This window comes from Caretta caretta, chromosome 15, assembly GCF_965140235.1.
Source record: "Caretta caretta isolate rCarCar2 chromosome 15, rCarCar1.hap1, whole genome shotgun sequence".
Classification (NCBI taxonomy): Eukaryota; Metazoa; Chordata; order Testudines; family Cheloniidae; genus Caretta; species Caretta caretta.
In genome coordinates this window covers 13,427,643-13,446,388 of record NC_134220.1, presented here as the reverse complement: position 1 = coordinate 13,446,388, position 18,746 = coordinate 13,427,643, and the positions used below count along the sequence as shown (strand labels likewise).

General features: G+C 43.1%; 1 protein-coding gene across 8 annotated transcripts in view; it reads left to right on the top strand.

The window, feature by feature from the left end:
• Nucleotides 1-18,746, top strand: part of CABIN1 (calcineurin binding protein 1) — a 204,077-nt gene that overhangs the window by 28,598 nt on the left and 156,733 nt on the right. For all 8 annotated transcript variants that reach the window (XM_075120259.1, XM_075120258.1, XM_075120262.1 and 5 more), the window contains 4 exons: nt 9,074-9,233; nt 9,491-9,606; nt 16,776-16,937; nt 18,414-18,620. In XM_075120259.1, coding sequence (XP_074976360.1) covers nt 9,074-9,233; nt 9,491-9,606; nt 16,776-16,937; nt 18,414-18,620 — 645 coding nt within the window. The remainder of the gene's footprint in view (nt 1-9,073; nt 9,234-9,490; nt 9,607-16,775; nt 16,938-18,413; nt 18,621-18,746) is intronic.

Sequence of the window (18,746 nt, the reverse complement as noted above, 5' to 3'; positions counted from 1 at the left end):
TATCTAAAGTGATCAACAGGTGGGCCATTTCCAGCACAAATCCAGGTTTTCTCACCCTCCACCCCCCCACACAAATTCACTCTCCTGCTGGTGCTAGCCCATCCAAAGTGACAAATCTTTACATAGTCAAGTCGGGCTATTTCCTGCATAGATCCAGGTTTTCTCACATCCCCCCCACCCCCATACACACACAAACTCACTCTCCTGCTGCTAATAGCTCATCTAAACTGACCACTCTCCAAGTTTAAATCCAAGTTAAACCAGAACATCTGGGGGGGGGGGGGTAGGAAAAAACAAGAGGAAACAGGCTACCTTGCATAATGACTTAGCCACTCCCAGTCTCTATTTAAGCCTAAATTAATAGTATCCAATTTGCAAATGAATTCCAATTCAGCAGTTTCTCGCTGGAGTCTGGATTTGAAGTTTTTTTGTTTTAAGATAGCGACCTTCATGTCTGTGATTGCGTGACCAGAGAGATTGAAGTGTTCTCCGACTGGTTTATGAATGTTATAATTCTTGACATCTGATTTGTGTCCATTTATTCTTTTACGTAGAGACTGTCCAGTTTGACCAATGTACATGGCAGAGGGGCATTGCTGGCACATGATGGCATATATCACATTGGTGGATGTGCAGGTGAACGAGCCTCTGATAGTGTGGCTGATGTTATTAGGCCCTGTGATGGTGTCCCCTGAATAGATATGTGGGCACAATTGGCAACGGGCTTTAAACTTGGAGAGTGGTCAGTTTAGATGAGCTATTAGCAGCAGGAGAGTGAGTTTGTGTGTGTATGGGGGTGGGGGGGATGTGAGAAAACCTGGATCTATGCAGGAAATAGCCCGACTTGACTATGTAAAGAGTTGTCACTTTGGATGGGCTAGCACCAGCAGGAGAGTGAATTTGTGTGGGGGGGTGGAGGGTGAGAAAACCTGAATTTGTGCTGGAAATGGCCCACCTGTTGATCACTTTAGATAAGCTATTACCAGCAGGACAGTGGGGTGGGAGGAGGTATTGTTTCATATTCTCTGTGTGTATATAAAGTCTGCTGCAGTTTCCACGGTAAACATCTGATGAAGTGAGCTGTAGCTCACGAAAGCTCATGCTCAAATAAATTGGTTAGTCTCTAAGGTGCCACAAGTACTCCTTTTCTTTTTGCGAATACAGACTAACACGGCTGTTCCTCTGAATACTTTCAATATTATTTCCTCTTTAAAGACCCAAGCTTGATAATTGCTATCTGCAACATTCTGAGTGCCCTCAATTTTCATTAACTTCAGTGGGACCTGAGGTCACTTGGCACCTTGCACAATCTGACCCTAAGGTTTTAGAGCAATGTGCACAATGATGCCTGTATATATTTGTTCTTATCTGTGAAAATATTTATGGTATTACAAGAAATTTTTGCAAGAAGTGGCACTAAGGGTAAGGCTGTTACAGGGAAATTGCAGGAATTTCTTGTAATACCATATATATTTTCACAGATAAGAACAAATATATACAATTTATATGTGTAAAATATATCTCTAAGTGTAATATAATAAAATAAGGAAGGAATTTCCAGAAGTTTTAGAAACACCTGTCATTGTTTCAGTAACTGGGGCTGTTACCTTGGAGTAAGGTTAGGGCTACTGTTTTATTGATGGGGCATTGTAGTGCTCGCCAAGAGGCTCTCTCCCCTGAGGTAATTTGGGAGTGATAAATCAATTTCCCATTTTGGGTGGGGGGAAAGGAAAATCAGAGAATTTCAAATTAGCTAGAGGTAAATTCCTTAGCAAAAAAATGGTTTTGGTTTAAAGTAGAGGGTTTTCCAGAAAGTTTCTAATAGTCTCTGAATTTTCTCAATCTTACATAATTTCAAAAAATTGTCAAAATGCTAGCTTCCTATTTATTTTATGCCGAATTGATTACTTCTTTTTTTGTTTGTTTTTAATTGCTGCTTGATTGTCAGGGGGTTTATTTTTTTAGTTACTGATTAGACAGTTAAAATTGTGTAGGGGGACACACTCATTTTGAAATAGATATAGCTGTTGGAATACCTTTCATGTTACAGTGGAGTTCTCCTTCCAAGAGATTTTAATATTAGAAGTCAAGAGTTGGGTTTTATTTCTTACATTAACAAAAAATAGAGGTGATGATAATACTCTCTTATATAGATCTTTTCATCTGTAGCTCTGTGTCCTTTACAAAGGATTGTAAATATCATTTCTCCCACTTTTCAGTTGGTAAAACTGAGGCACAGAGAGTGATGTGACTTGGGGTATGTCTACACTACAAAATTAGGTCGGATTTATAGAAGTCGGTTTTGTAGAAAGCGGTTTTATACAGTTGATTGTGTGTGTCTCCACACAAGTGCTCTAAGTGCATGTAGTCAGCGGAGTGTGTCCACAGTACCGAGGCAACCGTCAACTTCCGGAGCGTTGCACTGTGGGTGGCTATCCCACAGTTCCCTCAGTCTCCGCCGCCCATTTGAATTCTGGGTAGAAATCCCAGTGCCTGATGGGGCTAAAACATTGTCGTGGGTGGTTCTGGGTATGTATCGTCAGGCCCCCGTTCCCTCCCTCCCTCTGTGAAAGCAAGGGCAGACAATCGTTTTGCGCCTTTTTTCTTGAGTTACCTGTGCAGATGCCATACCACGGTAAGCATGGAGCCCGCTCAGCTAACCATCAACGTATGTCTGCAGGGTGCTGGTAGGCGTGGTACTGCATTGCTACACAGCAGCAAATTGCCTTTGGCAGCAGACAGTGCAGTGGTAGCCGTCATCGACGTAGTCCTGGGCACTCTTTTAATCGGGCACCTGGGCAAACATGCGAGTGACTCAGCCAGGTCATTTCCCTTGTTTCGACTCGTGGCGATTCAGTCCTACCAGCAGTGCACTGTGTTTTAACCTCCATCCAGCAGAAGATGATGGCTAGTCGTCATACTGCACTGTCTTCTGCTGAGCACCCAGGAGATGATGATGGCTAGCGGTTGTACTGCACAGTCTGCTGCCAGCAAGATGTATAAAGATAGCTGAAGTGGCTCAAAACAAGAAATAGACCAGATTTGTTTTGTATTCATTTTCTCCTCCCTCCCTCCTTCGCTCTGTGAAATCAACGGCCTGCTAAACCCAGTTTTGTGTTCTGTCCTTGAGGTTTTGAGTTCTATCCTTGAGGGGGCCATTCAGTTTTTTGCAAAGCCACCCCCTTTGTTGATTTTAATTCCCTGTATGCTAACCCTGTAAATCATGTTGTTAGTCGCCCCTCCCTCCGTCAGGGCAACGGCAGACAATCGTTCTGCGCCTTTTTTCTGTGCAGACGCCATACCACGGCAAGCATGGAGCCCGCTGAGATCACTTTGGCAGTTAGGAGCACATTAAACACCACGCGCATTATCCAGCAGCATATGCAGCACCATAATCTGGCAAAGCGACACCGGGCGAGTATGCGACGTCAACGTGGTGACGTGAGTGATGGGGACATGGACACAGACTTCTCTCAAAGCATGGGCCCCGGAAATGTGGGCATCAAGGTGCTAATGGGGCAGGTTCATGCCATGGAACGCCGATTCTGGGCTCGGGAAACAAGCACAGACTGGTGGGACTGCATAGTGTTGCAGGTCTGGGACGATTCCCAGTGGCTGCGAAACTTTTGCATGCGTAAGGGCACTTCCATGGAACTTTGTGACTTGCTTTCCCCTGCCCTGAGGTGCAAGAATACCAAGATGAGAGCAGCCCTCACAGTTGAGAATGAAGTGGCAATAGCCCTGTGGAAGCTTGCAATGCCAGACAGCTACCGGTCAGTCGGGAATCAATTTGGAGTGGGCAAATCTACTGTGGGGGCTGCTGTGATGCAAGTAGTCAACGCAATCAAAGATCTGCTGATATCAAGGGCAGTGACCCTGGGAAATGTGCAGGTCATAGTGGATGGCTTTGCTGCAATGGGATTCCCTAACTGTGTTGGGGCCATAGGCGGAACCCATATCCCTATCTTGGCACCGGAGCACCAAGCTGGCGAGTACATAAACCGCAAGGGGTACTTTTCAATAGTGCTGCAAGCACTGGTGGATCACAAGGGACGTTTCACCAACATCAACGTGGGATGGCTAGGAAAGGTACATGACGCTCGCATCTTCAGGAACTCTGGTCTGTTTCAAAAGCTGCAGGAAGGGACTTTATTCCCAGACCAGAAAATAACTGTTGGGGATGTTGAAATGCCTATATGTATCCTTGGGGACCCAGCCTACCCCTTCATGCCATGGCTCATGAAGCCGTACACAGGCAGCCTGGACAGTAGTCAGGAGCTGTTCAGCTACAGGCTGAGCAAGTGCAGAATGGTGGTAGAATGTGTATTTGGACGTTTAAAAGCACGCTGGCGCAGTTTACTGACTCAGTTAGGCCTCAGCGAAACCAATATTCCCACTGTTATTACTGCTTGCTGTGCGCTCCACAGTATCTGTGAGAGTAAGGGGGAGACGTTTATGGTGGGGTGGGAGGTTGAGGCAAATCGCCTGGCTGCTGGTTACGCGCAGCCAGACACCAGGGCAGTTAGAAGAGCACAGGAGGGTGCGGTGCGCATCAGAGAAGCTTTGAAAACCAGTTTCATGACTGGCCAGGCTACGGTGTGAAAGTTCTGTTTGTTTCTCCTTGATGAAACCTACCGCCTCTTGGTTCACTCTACTTCCCTGTAAGCTAACCACCCTCCCCTCCTCGCTTTGATCACCGCTTGCAGAGGCAATAAAGTCATTGTTGCTTCCCATTCATGCATTCTTTATTCATTCATCACACAAATACGTGGATAACTACCAAGGTAGCCCAGGAGGGGTGGTGGAGGAGAGAAGCACCAGGAGGGGTGGTGGAGGAAGGAAGGACAAGGCCACACACCACTTTAAAAGTTTAAAACTTTAAAACTTATTGAATGCCAGCCTTCTGTTGCTTGGGCAATCTTCTGGGGTGGAGTGGCCGGGTGGCGTTCTTGGGCATCTGGGTGAGGAGGCTATGGAACTTGGGGAGGAGGGCAGTTGGTTACACAGGGGCAGTAGCGGCGGTCTGTGCTCCTGGAGCTCAACCATATGCTGGAGCATATTGGTTTGATCCTCCAGAAGCCTCAGCATTGAATCCTGCCTCCTCTCATCATGCTGCCGCCACCTTTCAGCTTCAGCCCTCTCTTCAGCCCACCACCTCTCCTCCCTGTCATTTTGTGCTTTCCTGCACTCTGACATTGTCTGCCTCCACGCATTTGTCTGTGCTCTGTCAGTGTGGGAGGACAGCATGAGCTCAGAGAACATTTCATCACGAGTGCGTTTTTTTCACCTTCTAATCTTCACTAGCCTCCGGGAAGGAGAAGATCCTGTGATCATTGAAACACATGCAGCTGGTAGAGAAAAAAAAAAAGAGGCAGTGGTATTTAAAAAGACACATTTTCTAGAACAATGGCTACACTCTTTCACGGTAAACCTTGCTGTTAACATTACATACACAGCACATGTGCTTTCGTTCCAAGGTCGCATTTTGCCTCTCCCCACCACATGGCTAGCCTCACCCCCTCCCCCCGGCTAACAGCGGGGAACAATTCTGTTCAGCCACAGGCAAACAGCCCAGCAGGGATGGGCACCTCTGAATGTCCCCTTAGGCAGCCTTGGGTGGGTTTGGGGGGTACAGGCTCCAGGTCCAGGGTGAGAAACAGTCCCTGGATGTCGGGAAAACCGGTTTCTCCGCTTGCTTGCTGTGAGCTATCTACAACTTCATCATCATCATCTTCCTCATCCCCAAAACCTGCTTCTGTGTTGCCTCCATCTCCATTGAAGGAGTCAAACAACACGGCTGGGGTAGTGGTGGCTGAACACCTAAAATGGCATGCAGCTCATCATAGAAGCGGCATGTTTGGGGCTCTGACCCGGAGCGGCCGTTCGCCTCTCTGGTTTTCTGGTAGGCTTGCCTCAGCTCCTTAAGTTTCACGCGGCATTGCTTCGGGTCCCTGTTATGACCTCTGTCCTTCATGCCCTGGGAGATTTTGACAAATGTTTTGGCATTTCGAAAACTGGAACTGAGTTCTGATAGCATGGATTCTTCTCCCCATACAGCGATCAGATCCCGTACCTCGCGTTCAGTCCATGCTGGAGCTCTTTTGCGATTCTGGGACTCCATCATGGTCACCTCTGCTGATGAGCTCTGGCCAGCGTGGTAAGCTGCAGGTGACCATGCAAACAGGAAATTGAAATTCAAAAGTTTGCGGGCCTTTTCCTGTCTACCTGGCCAGTGCATCTGAGTTGAGAGTGCTGTCCAGAGCGGTCACAATAGAGCACTCTGGGATAGCTCCCGGAGGCCAATTGCGTCCACAGTACCCCAAATTCGACCCAGCAAGGCCGATTTAAGCGCTAATCCACTTGTCAGAAGTGGATTAAGGAAATCGATTTTAAGAGCCCTTTAAGGTGAAAAAAAGGGCTTCATCATTTGGACAGGTGCAGGTTTACATCGATGTAACACTGCTAAATTCGACCTAAACTCCTAGCGTAGACCAGGGCTTGCACTACTAATTTCTGTCAGATTCAAGAGATTAGCCTTCCTTTCCTAGGCCTTTGTCTCTCCATTCCTGCTGAGACGTTCAGTAGGACATAAAAATCAGAATAAAATATGACAGGTTTCAGAGTAACAGCCGTGTTAGTCTGTATTCGCAAAAAGAAAAGGAGTACTTGTGGCACCTTAGAGACTAACCAATTTATTTGAGCATGAGCTTTCGTGAGCTACAGCTCACTTCATCGGATGCATACTGTGGAAACTGCAAAAGACATTAGATACACAGAGACCATGAAACAATACCTCCTCCCACCCCACTGTCCTGCTGGTAATAGCTTATCTAAAGTGATCATCAAGTTGGGCCATTTCCAGCACAAATCCAGGTTTTCTCACCCTCCCCCCCCCCCCCCCCCCCCAAACTCACTCTCCTGCTGGTAATAGCCCATCCAAAGTGACCACTCTCCCTACAATGTGCATGATAATCAAGGTGGGCCATTTCAGCATAAATCCAAGTTTAACCAGAATGTCGGGGGGGTGGGGAGGTAGAAAAAAGCAAGGGGAAACAGGCTACCTTGCATAATGACTTAGCCACTCCCAGTCTCTATTTAAGCCTAAATTAATAGTATCCAATTTGCAAATGAATTCCAATTCAGCAGTTTCTCGCTGGAGTCTGGATTTGAAGTTTTTTTGTTGTGAGATAGCGACCTTCATGTCTGTGATTGCGTGACCAGAGAGATTGAAGTGTTCTCCGACTGGTTTATGAATGTGATAATTCTTGACATCTGATTTGTGTCCATTTATTCTTTTACGTAGAGATTGTCCAGTTTGACCAATGTAAATGGCAGAGGGGCATTGCTGGCACATGATGGCATATATCACATTGGTGGATGTGCAGGTGAACGAGCCTCTGATAGTGTGGCTGATGTTATTAGGCCCTTTGATGGTGTCCCCTGAATAGATATGTGGGCACAGTTGGCAACGGGCTTTGTTGCAAGGATAGGTTCCTGGGTTAGTGGTTCTGTTGTGTGGTATGTGGTTGTTAGTATTTGCTTCAGGTTGGGGGGCTGTCTGTAGGCAAGGACTGGCCTGTCTCCCAAGATTTGTGAGAGTGTTGGGTCATCCTTCAGGATAGGTTGTAGATCCTTAATAATGCGTTGGAGGGGTTTTAGTTGGGGGCTGAAGGTGACGGCTAGTAGCGTTCTGTTACATTTTACACATACACATACACATTTTAAAGAGAGTGGTCACTTTGGATGGGCTATTACCAGCAGGAGAGTGAGTTTGGGGGGGGGGGGGGCGCGGAGGGTGAGAAAACCTGGATTTGTGCTGGAAATGGCCCAACTTGATGATCACTTTCGATAAGCTCTTACCAGCAGGAGGGTGGGGTGGGAGGAGGTATTGTTTCATGGTCTCTGTGTATATAATGTCTTCTGCAGTTTCCACAGTATGCATCCGATAAAGTGAACTGTAGCTCATGAAAGCTCATGCTCAAATAAATTGGTTAGTCTCTAAGGTGCCACAAGTACTCCTTTTCTTTTTGAGAATAAAATATAAATGTTCTGAGTTTATGGACATTGGTTCATTTTACTTTTGAAGCCAAAGGAAAAGCATAAGTTCCATAAAAACATACTATCTAAATAATATATGGAATGTGTTACTAAAGCCTATGCTTCTCTGAATATCACAGTCCTGAATAGCAACTCCACCATGTGAACTAAAAAAGGGCACTATTTTTAGTAACAGATTTGTAAAGTTGCTGTGTGGTCCTCAAGGTGTGATTTTAGTAGACACTATAGTGTAGTCAAATATGCTTCAGTAGATGCAGCTTTCAGTAGGGCTCTTCTAGCATATGTTCTGGAGAAGTAATCTCACCCTGTTGGTTAGAGGGAGAGCCATACAAATCCCTTTTCTTTGAGTTGCTGTCTTCTCTGTTTCAAGAATAGGCAATTTTTCATAGGTAAATGATACTGGTATTTCTCTACCAGACTGTCAGATACCCACCCATCCCTTATTTCTAGTCTGTTTGTTGTTATGCATTATTCACTTGTTAACTACTATCTCTGAAATATCTCTCTCCAGGAGAATCTCTGTTCATAATTCCTAGTTGGCTCTATCTGGCTACAAGATTTTCATTGTATTTAAATTTGTTGGAACTAACTTTTGTCCAGTTTCATTCTAAGCAAGTATGTCTCACCTTCCAGGATGTAAATACATCGCTTTATAGTCATCACTAACAGGAGCCTTGATTCAGCTTCTGCTAGTGCTCAAAAATTCTGCTATTCCATTAGTCATTTGTGCTTGTTTTAGTGTGATATTAGGACAAACATACCCAGTTAGAAAACTACCTTACAGGTAAGAAAAATGGGCTTTTCCCATATTATCAAATTCTGGAAATTGAGAGTGTCTTCTCTTTTTAGTACTTTCAGGCCCAGCCAGCACAAGAAGCAAAGCTACTTAAATTTAGATTTTTGTTTGTGTATGAATAGGATGCAGTACCCGCTGAGTCATCTGGACTTGTGTAAATTCTTTTTCTAATATGTATATCTTTGTGTGTATAATGGGTATCGTATATTTCTTTATTAGATTATAGATTGCAGCATGGCAATCCAGGAGGAAGCCAAAGAGCCATATGTCTCGTCAGTGCTTCCCTGGATTATTTTGCACCGGATTATCCAGCATGAAGAAGATGCCTTCCGATCCCTTTGCTGTCAGCAGCAGCAGCTCCAAAGCCAGGGCGAGGAAGGTAATAGTTTAATTTGTCAATGTTATATGTTGTTAAACCATTGCTCCTTATCCTTTTCTTCTTTGGCATGTGTATGGGAAATGGCTAGTGTTCTTTTGTCCCTCTCACTTAGGGAGTCTCCAATCTTCATTCCCTCGCCACAGTGGATAGTCGTTCTGAGGAAAGGTTTCCTTACCAAAGCATGGAGAAATAAGTAGCTAGGTAGGTTAGTTCAGTTTTGTACTTAGGAGATATAATTACTGGCATCTTTCTTCCAGTGAGTCCTGACACACCTATGCTGCCTCCTTCCCTCATGTTACTGAACACCGCCCATGAGTACCTAGGAAGAAGATCTTGGTGTTGTAACTCAGATGGCGCCCTTCTCAAATTCTATGTGAGTATTGATGCCTAAATATTAAAAATATTTTTAAAAAATCTGTTTTTTCTCCTGTTCCCTACCCCCATATACATGTATTGGAATGGCCATTTTATCCTAGGTAATGAAGTATTTAAGGATTGTTCTTCCCAACTGTTGTCTATCATAACTTTTTCAGATTATCTGTCTTTCCTAAACAAACAAAACCATGTCATTTGCCTGGGATAACAGACTGTCTTATGATTACTCAGTCACTATACATTTCTTTGAAACTGTAAAGCACTGTATAAATGTTATTACTGATTTGCCTGAAAAAATTATGCTCTCGTATCAGCCTGTGTTCTCAGTGGTCAACACAAAGTTCAAATTATGCAACTTAAATTTTAATAAAGCAATGGTGGTTTCTGTAATTTTTTTTTTAAGAGAGAGGAAAAAAATAATTAATTGAACTGAGGTTTTCTGAAGTTAGTAGAAACCATGTTAATGAATGGTATCGTCAGCATCCATCAACATTACTTGTAACCTGATGACTGATCATGATAATTTTTTTTTTTTTAATTGTGCTCTGGTCCAGATATCTGGTTCAAAGGGCACTTGTTGCTCTGCAGTGTGGGAGCAGAACCAGACCTGTCAATCACTAGCTGCAAGGGAATACCGTGACCCTGAAATTTTTATCTGCCTTTGCAGCAGCCGGTGGTTCATCCAGATCTTCGTGCTGCAGAGCTTTACTGAAACTTTGTTTCAAGTTTCTGAATAATTTTTGGCTTAGTAGTGTGTCTTATTTCGCTGCCATCTCCTTGGGCTTCTTCCCTCCTTTTGGGGGAAATTGTCCCCCAGCTCTACTTGTCCCTTTGAGGCATTTGCAGTAGCTGGCACCCCTACAGGCTTCAGGGGAGACAGCTAAACCAAGGAAAGGCAAAAGGCGAGGTCTGTATCCTTCCTCTGTTTATTGAGTGTCGCGTTAGGGAACTCAGCCAGCTCTGTGGACAAGATGCTCAGTCTGAGCAGGTTTGCCTTTGTTGCCATTCCCTGGGCATGAGGGATAGATGAGGCCAGCTCTGCTGGGCAAGACACACGCATTGTCTCAGCAGCTTAGTCTAGGTGGGGTCACTTTGGTTCCCCTCCCCCAGGCAGGAAAGGAGGCTGCTAGGATTAGAAAAACCAGCTCCAAGGGTTAAGCAGTTCCCCCCTCTCTCAACTCCATGAGGGGAGTAATGCCAGAATGGCATCATGACTTTGTCCCTAGAGCCCTCACCAGCAGCATGCTGCTGACTGCAGAATTCAGCCACTTCCTACTCCTCAGGCTCTCCTCAGGCCATGGATGGAGGACACTGGATACAATAAGGATGCTGCTGACACCAGACAGCGTGATAAGGGACCTTCATGCCCAGCTCCCTTCCCCTGCTACTGACTCTACAACAGGCTTCCCAGGGGTTCTATACTGCGGGCTGGAGCCTCCTAGGGAAATACAGACCTGTCTGGCCCGTGTGGCTCCCATGTAACAAACAGGAGTCCAGTCCATCCTGAACTCCAGACCAGTACTGAAAGAGGGCTCATACGGGCTGGGTGGGGAGAGACAATCAAGAGAGGGAGTGCTAGTCACTAAATATTTTTGAAACCGTGTTTGAGCCCAGATTTGCATCTTCCTCTAAAGCAGGATCATAGGAAAAATACCCAAAAGGGAAATAAATAAATAAAATTAGTGCTGTTTTCCCTGCTCATGTTCCTGGGGTACAGCAACAGATAATCCTCAGCACCTAATTCCCTTGCTCATATTCACAGAGTTCAGCACAGCAGATCAATGCAGAAAAGACAGGACCACAGAGATGCACTGATTCCTGTGGGCATGCACACATACTTAAACGCACGCACACACAAGGAATTCTGCTGTGGGGAGGAAGTCTAACTGTCCACATCAGAATTTGAGGCTCAAAAAATAAAATGTGTATATTAAGACAAAAAAACCCAAAACACTTTCAGGTGGAGTTCTTTGAAACTATGCTAGGACTTCTGCAGCTGCCCTAGACAATTCTTTAATGATTCTAGGTTGATCTGAGGAAGAAATAGGTTTTGTTTACCTTGTCCATGCATCATTGCTTAGTGCCTACTGTCTTACAGGAAGGCTTTTCTTCATTGCATTAATGTTACAGCTAGATAGTATTATAGAATCCAGGAGTGGATTTTAAGGCACTAGTACTGCAGTATTAGTAGAAGAAGGGAGGGCTGTCAGATCACTGGTGACTTTTATGATGATATATAGTGGTTTAGTTAATGCTGGGGAGAACAAGTCTCCTATAGCCAGCAGTAGAATTTTTGTCAGCAGATGCTTCCTCTTATCCAACTAGAATTTAGAAGGTGCATCGCTTACATTTAGATTAGCACCCCACATGTGTTAGTGTGCTCTGAAACAAACCCTGAATTCCAATACTTGAGTCATCAAGTACTTTTAACAAAAGCCATATTTAACGTTTTGTAGCTTATTACAAGTAGTCAGTAGCAGCTTTCAGAGCCAAAAAGGAGTTGAAAGGCTGAAAATCAGGAAGATATTCCAGTGTGGAAGAAAACATTAGAAGAGAAAATGGGCTTCACAAACATGCTAGACACAGGTGTGTGTTTTACACAGTATCCCATCATAGTAAATTACCACCATCTGTAGGTGAACCATCTGCTGGCACACATTGCACTGCTGGTGGCTGAAGGATATTGTGTAATAAAAAATGTTAATATGGCATTAATACATTTACTATAGCCACAGTTTGAAGCATTCATTACAAAATCATTCTGGATTGTTGCTAAGAAAGACTATTATTAAAAGCTGAGTAAGGGCACGGGTTGTACTTGTCACTGTTCAAATAATTCTGTCAAGTGGGTATTTTAGTGTTTATACACTTTGCATTGTGTAGGCATGTCATGCTTTTACTACAGTTTGTGGTAATAATTTACTCCTTCCTTTCATCCTGGTCACTATTTACCTCCATTGCACACTTTTAATTTTCAAAAATTGTTAATCACATTTCCTATGACACACTCTGCTGTGATAAAGTGACTACTGTGACTCAAAGCTTCATTGAAATACATTCTAAAATTTCTCATTTCACCCTAATATATGTATTCTCAGCTTCTAAAAAGCGCTGTATGGTTTGTAGCACAGTTCTGCTAATAGGAAAGCCAGGCTGTCAGGAATCGAGGCCTGCAACAGAGCCAGTCTCTGGGCAACCTAACAAGTGCAACTGGCCATAGTAGGCTGCCTGATCGGCTACAGAGCCTTACTTGTCGGAAATGTCAGAAGACCAGCTCTTAAACCCAGCAATAGCTGCAGTTCGATGACTGCTCAAAGCATTCACCTATGATTGTGATAGTTCCTGTGACTGCTTGTTGCCAGCTTTTGTCCCTTAATTGTTCCAGCCCTGCTCCAGCCTTGTCTCACTCCAGGTAACCTGGCTCTGATCCTCTGCTCCTATTTCTGACTGTGTCTCTGCCATCTGGCCTCTGACGCCAGCTCTGACCCTAGGCTCCTATTCTTGGCTACGGACATCTGCTTTAAGTGCTGGGCCTGAGTCCTGCTCCAACCACTAGGCGCGGACGTCCACATCCCAGCCTTACTGCCCTACTGCTGAGTCATCAGGTCACTCATATTTTTTCTTGTATAGCAAAGGGTTTCTGATATCCCTTTTGGCACCGTTGTTTCTCTACTTTCTTGTACCCAAATGACCATTTCCTCTACAATCCAGTTTCACAGCAAAGAATAATGAAAAGCCTAGACACACAAACTAAGAAAATCTAGGCCACTACTCAATTCTTTATAAGCAGGTATGAAGTTTGCATTACAAGTACAATTTTGTTCTGTAGCCTTTCACCTCTGCTACTTGTTTTAGAGTCTCTAGGAACACAAAGACCAAGGGTAGTGACCACACATACATTCACAAGTATGAGGTCTGGTCTATTTTAGAAGTTTTATTAAAGTTACAATTAAAGTTATTACCTAAGCATATAGAAGTTCTATACAGACCTCTGCACGAGTTACAAATATAGTTACACACACATCATTAACAATAGTGTTAGGGTCTGATGGGTCTCTTATGGATTGATCATCAGTAGAGGGATGGTTCCAGCTGGAGTGTCCCATAGGGAGTACAATTTTCCCACTCTGGGCACCCTCTTTTTATGTGTCTATACCTACATTCTGCACATGTGCATAAAAATGTGAACCCTCTTTTTCCTTATTGGTCTGATGTCCTGAAGAAACTACAGGGACCCCAATTTCTATAGATTGTGTAGGCTCTCATTATTCTCATTAGCATTGACACACAATCTGTATCATGTGGTTAAGATACATGTTGGAGACAAGATTTGCCTTTACAGTATTTTTATGATTTAAAATTAATCTTCTGGCTAATTTTTTGCAATATTACCACTTGGTACCTCTTTTCCCATAATCTAAGGGCATCGGGTTATTCTTTGGTCACTTATTTATGTCAGCATTTCTTAGCTCCAAGGCCTAAAATAGCTAAGCTAAAATCTTGCAGGCCTCAGCCTATAGGCCTTGCGTTTCAGCCCTACTTGCTTAGATTCCTAATACGTGATTATTCCCTCTACATACCAACCAATCTTGTACTTCTGTAGTCCTACAACTTAACTCTATTTAGCATACAATGATTATATATAACATAACATGTTAGTTAATTACACACAATAAATGAACAATAAACTAAAATCATTGGCTGTAGTTCCTGTTGGGGAAAAATAAAGGATCTCATCGCTTCCAGTGCTAATTCTATGGTTACCTTTCTTATTTATAGTATGATGGCATTTTGCCTTGTATTATTATTACTAGTTTCTATTGCAGTAGTGCTTAGAGCCCCATCCTGATCCCCAGACAACTTGTTGTCACTGAAAGGTCTATTTGCATTTTTTGTGAGAACAGAGGTATTAAAGAAAAGTTACCGATCATTATAAAGGAGGACTACAAATGGTGTGAGACTTATACAAAGTAGAAGCAATTCATAATGGAGAACATAATTCTTCCGTGCCTGTAACCTCCCAAAATGATTTCACTAGCAGCTTTTCTTTCTTCTTATCCCAAGTTGGTCTTTACTTAAGCTCATAGAGATGCTTATTTCCCTCATTTTTACTTCTGGTACTACAGTGCCTCTTTACAGAGAAGAAATGGAGTAAAGTTTCCAACAAGCATTTGACATATTTTGAATGTAATTTCCATTATCAGTATGTACTGAAATGTGATTTATAAGACTTCAGTTCAGTTCAGCGGTACCGACTTTCTAATGTGCTGGGGGTGCTCAACCCCCCCAGCTCTGCCCCAACCCTGCCTCTTCCTGCCCCACTCTGCCCCCAAGTGCACTATGCCCTCTCCCCTCCCCTCAGCGGTTTTTGCATGCTGCGGAACAGCTGATCCGTGGTGGGCAGGAGGCACTGGGAGGGAAGGGAAGGTGGTGATCTGCGGGGCTGCCAGCAGGTTGGAGATGCTGAGGGAGTGAGGTTGGAGCTGGCTGCTGGTGGTGCTCAGCACCTACCATTTTGTCCCTGTTGGTGCTCCAGCCCTGGAGCACCCCTGGAGTCGGCACCTATGCTTCAGTTGGTGGTTAAACCAGTCTTTCATACAGGGGCAGAATCAAAAACACAGATTACTCTTGGTGAAAATGCCTGTAAATGACACTGAAAAAATCAAGCCCTTCACAAAAATGTTCCCTTTAGGGATCTTATCAAAGATCTCATAGAGCCACCTTTTTTACTCTTCAGCCTTCTATTGCAGATCTGTCCCCAAAACGTTGTAGAACTAGGTGTTATCCTTTTAAAAAAAAAGGGGGGGGGAAGGCAGCTGATGGCTACCCTCTTCTCCCCATAACTGTGGAGTGAGAGCTGATCAATTGTAGCCAAGATAGGTACATTTGCAACATATATTCACACTGTGCATTTTGGGGATAATATTTGTGTAAATTTTATATGCAAAACTGACATTGCCTTTGGCCTCCTGGTAAACTATTAATGCAGCCCTTGGTATCCTAATATGTGAGCATCCTTACCTGGTACATAGTTAAAGTTTTTCTTTAGAAAAGGCTTTCCTGTTTTCCATTATTTGGCCTGCAGAATTACAGAACTTCAGGCTGTAATTGGTATTACTTTTTCAGTGAGAATCTATAAATGATTTTTTGTAGGTTCTAATGGAACTTCTAGACCTAAGGGGATTTGTAAATATGTAGCATAAACTTTGAGATCAAGCTTAGAAGCTCTTTGTCCAAATCTCAGATGATATATCCTCTTATCAGTCAAGGTTAGGTTTTCCCATCTCTAAATGTTCACTGGGAAGATGGAGAATTTTCTCTTTTAAAGAGAATTATTTCATATAACATGGCTCCTTCCCATCTGTAGTGGAGCTCACTCATCCAGAGCTGTGGATGCCTGTTGGGTTGAGATTTGGAAAGTTCTGTTAACTGATGTTTGTGAGATCTATCAAACTTTCAGTAGCCATTACAGACTCCTCTGAGGTTCAATCTTCTCAGCAATAATCCAGCTGCCTTCTTTGACCCCTAGTGTATAACTAGATCATGGTATCCTACATGTGTAGTTGAAATGTTGTGGTAGAAAAGAAGGGATTACTGTGCAAGACAACGCCCTCTCTTTTCTTGCATGAATTTCATTAATTATTGCAGGTATTCCTCCACATCCTTTGAACTGGGGCCTCTTCTTTCTCATTTTTCTGTGTCTTTGGTGATATTCTTCCTGAATGTCAGGGCTGGTAAAATGTAATGCATTTGTTAGAGTAAACCACCTAAATGTGCAGAGGGAAAGGTAATCAGAGAGCTTTTCAGTGACTTTTAGAATTTGGGAACATCAAGCTGAGACACCAGTCTTCAGTAAATGAAACTGGAAGAGAACATAAGTATCACAAATACAGAAGGTAAAAGAATGGTATTAGGTTACAGTGTAATGGAAATGGACATATTGCAAGAGTGATGAGCATGCAGAGACGTGGAGAACATTTGGATGTGAGTAACAGAGAAACATTAAAGTTGTTTTCTGCATGTTCTGTTCCATATAGGCTTTTATTCTGTGTTCCTCGCCGTAGTATCTGAGTGCCAGGGTTAGGAAAATAAAAATAGGAAGAATTAATTTAATGTGAAATTCAGTTATCAGACCTTGTTTGGCTTATGATGCTTGTGATGTTCTAGGTGTGGGTACTGCAAAAGGAGCTTGCAGTGTCTACCTCTGAAGATACTCATCCCTACAAAGAGGAACTGGAGACAGCCCTGGAGCAGTGTTTTTACTGTTTGTACAGCTTCCCAAGCAAAAAGAGCAAAGCAAGGTACCTGGAAGAGCATTCTGTGCAGCAGGTAAGATAAGCACAGTTTACCTTTAGTGTAACACCTTAGAATGCTGAAGAACGTGGTTTTCTCCTGTGTCAATATGTTGAGCTGAATTAATGGGAAGGAGTCATAATTACTAGGGCCTGTTTTCCGGACCTGAAATTCATTTCCTTTATATATGGTGAAAACTCCCTGGATCCCTAAAATAAGTATGGAACAAGAGGGCTAGATGTTGGAAATAAAGCCAATTGTAGCTTTATCCATGCTATAAAAAAACCCCTAAAACACCAAACACCTGATCTTACAGTTGATGAATATGGCAAATGCAGGGTAAAGTGAAGCTGGTAAAATATTAAAATTTTTATCTTGCCAAAGCTCCGATGGAAAATATTGGTTAGTACTGATTATTAAAACTTATAAAATTCAGTTTGGGAGAAGCAGAGCTGTGTCCAATGTCCCGAAGACATTTCACTCATTGTTAGACTGTATAGCTTTACAATTTACCAAAAAACAGATGGTCATGAAACTGTCTCTTATGTCTGGATTTTACCCAAGAAAACACTTAATAGGTTAGTGCCTCTGAAACTATAACATAATGAGCCTGTTAAGAATTTTGTAGTGCAGTCTGCTGAGTGTTAGTATTTTCTTGCTCATAGTCTGTCTGAATTATTCTTCTCAACCTCACCTCGTCCCATATGTATGATATGCTAGAGGGCCAAAAGAAGTGTCTCAGATAGACGATTTTGTAAGACTAATAAAAAGGAGGAAGAGATGAATGGGAAGGGCAAAGAAAGGGAAAAAATAAAAGGATTGTGGGAGAAGAGAATCCCTCCTGCTGGAAACGGCACTTCTTGTCTAAAGAAGGTGGGAGACTCTGGGTGAAATCCTGGCCCCACTGAGGTAAATAACTCCCATTGACTTCATTGAGGCTACCATTTCACCCTGTCTTCAGAAGAGCAGATTGGGGAAACATGACTCAATTAGCTTAAGATAGGAAAACTACAAACACCTGAACATTTTTTTAAAAATGAAGAAAAAAGGTGATGATGCAAGGATGTGACTGGCTATTTTATTGTTTGATTTGAAAATGCTTCCAACTCTGTAATTGCTGGGGACGCATTTGGAATTTTCCTTCTCCGTTACTGGGATTTGAGTTTCAAAATCTACAGCAAATGTAGCTCTTTCCTTCTATCTCTTCTCACATCCTCCATGTCAGTCTCCAAATCTCCTGTTTCCCAGGCAGGTCTAAGCAGACTCTCCAACTCTTCCAAGTAAAGCTATCCTTATTAAAAACATTTGTTAAGTTACAGTTGAGAGCCTTAGCCTGTAATCACTGTGATGAACATTATATCTTAATAATGCCTTTGGGTGTTCCATTCTGGGAAGGTTGCACTGGTTTTCAGCTGATGTAATGTTTTTTTTTATCCTATTCTTAAAAAATGTCCCTAGCTTTTGACTTTGAGATAATTTCGCTCTCTCTTTCTCCCACCCTCTTCCCTTAAGGTGGATCTGATGTGGGAAGATGCGTTATTCATGTTTGAATATTTTAAGCCCAAAACCCTCCCTGAGTTTGATAGCTACAAAACCAGCACTGTATCTGCTGATCTGGCCAACCTTCTGAAGAAGATTGCTACGATTGTTCCTCGAACAGACAAGCCCATGTTAAGCCTAGATGATGTCTCTGGCTATATTGAAGGAACCTTCAGCAAGGTACAGTTAGTTGTGTTTAAAAAACTTCAAGGGAAGGAAATGGCTATATTGTTTCATTTTCACAGTTGGGTGGTGTCTGATTTGACATTCAATGCTCACAAAAATCACATTTTAATTGGGTTAGAA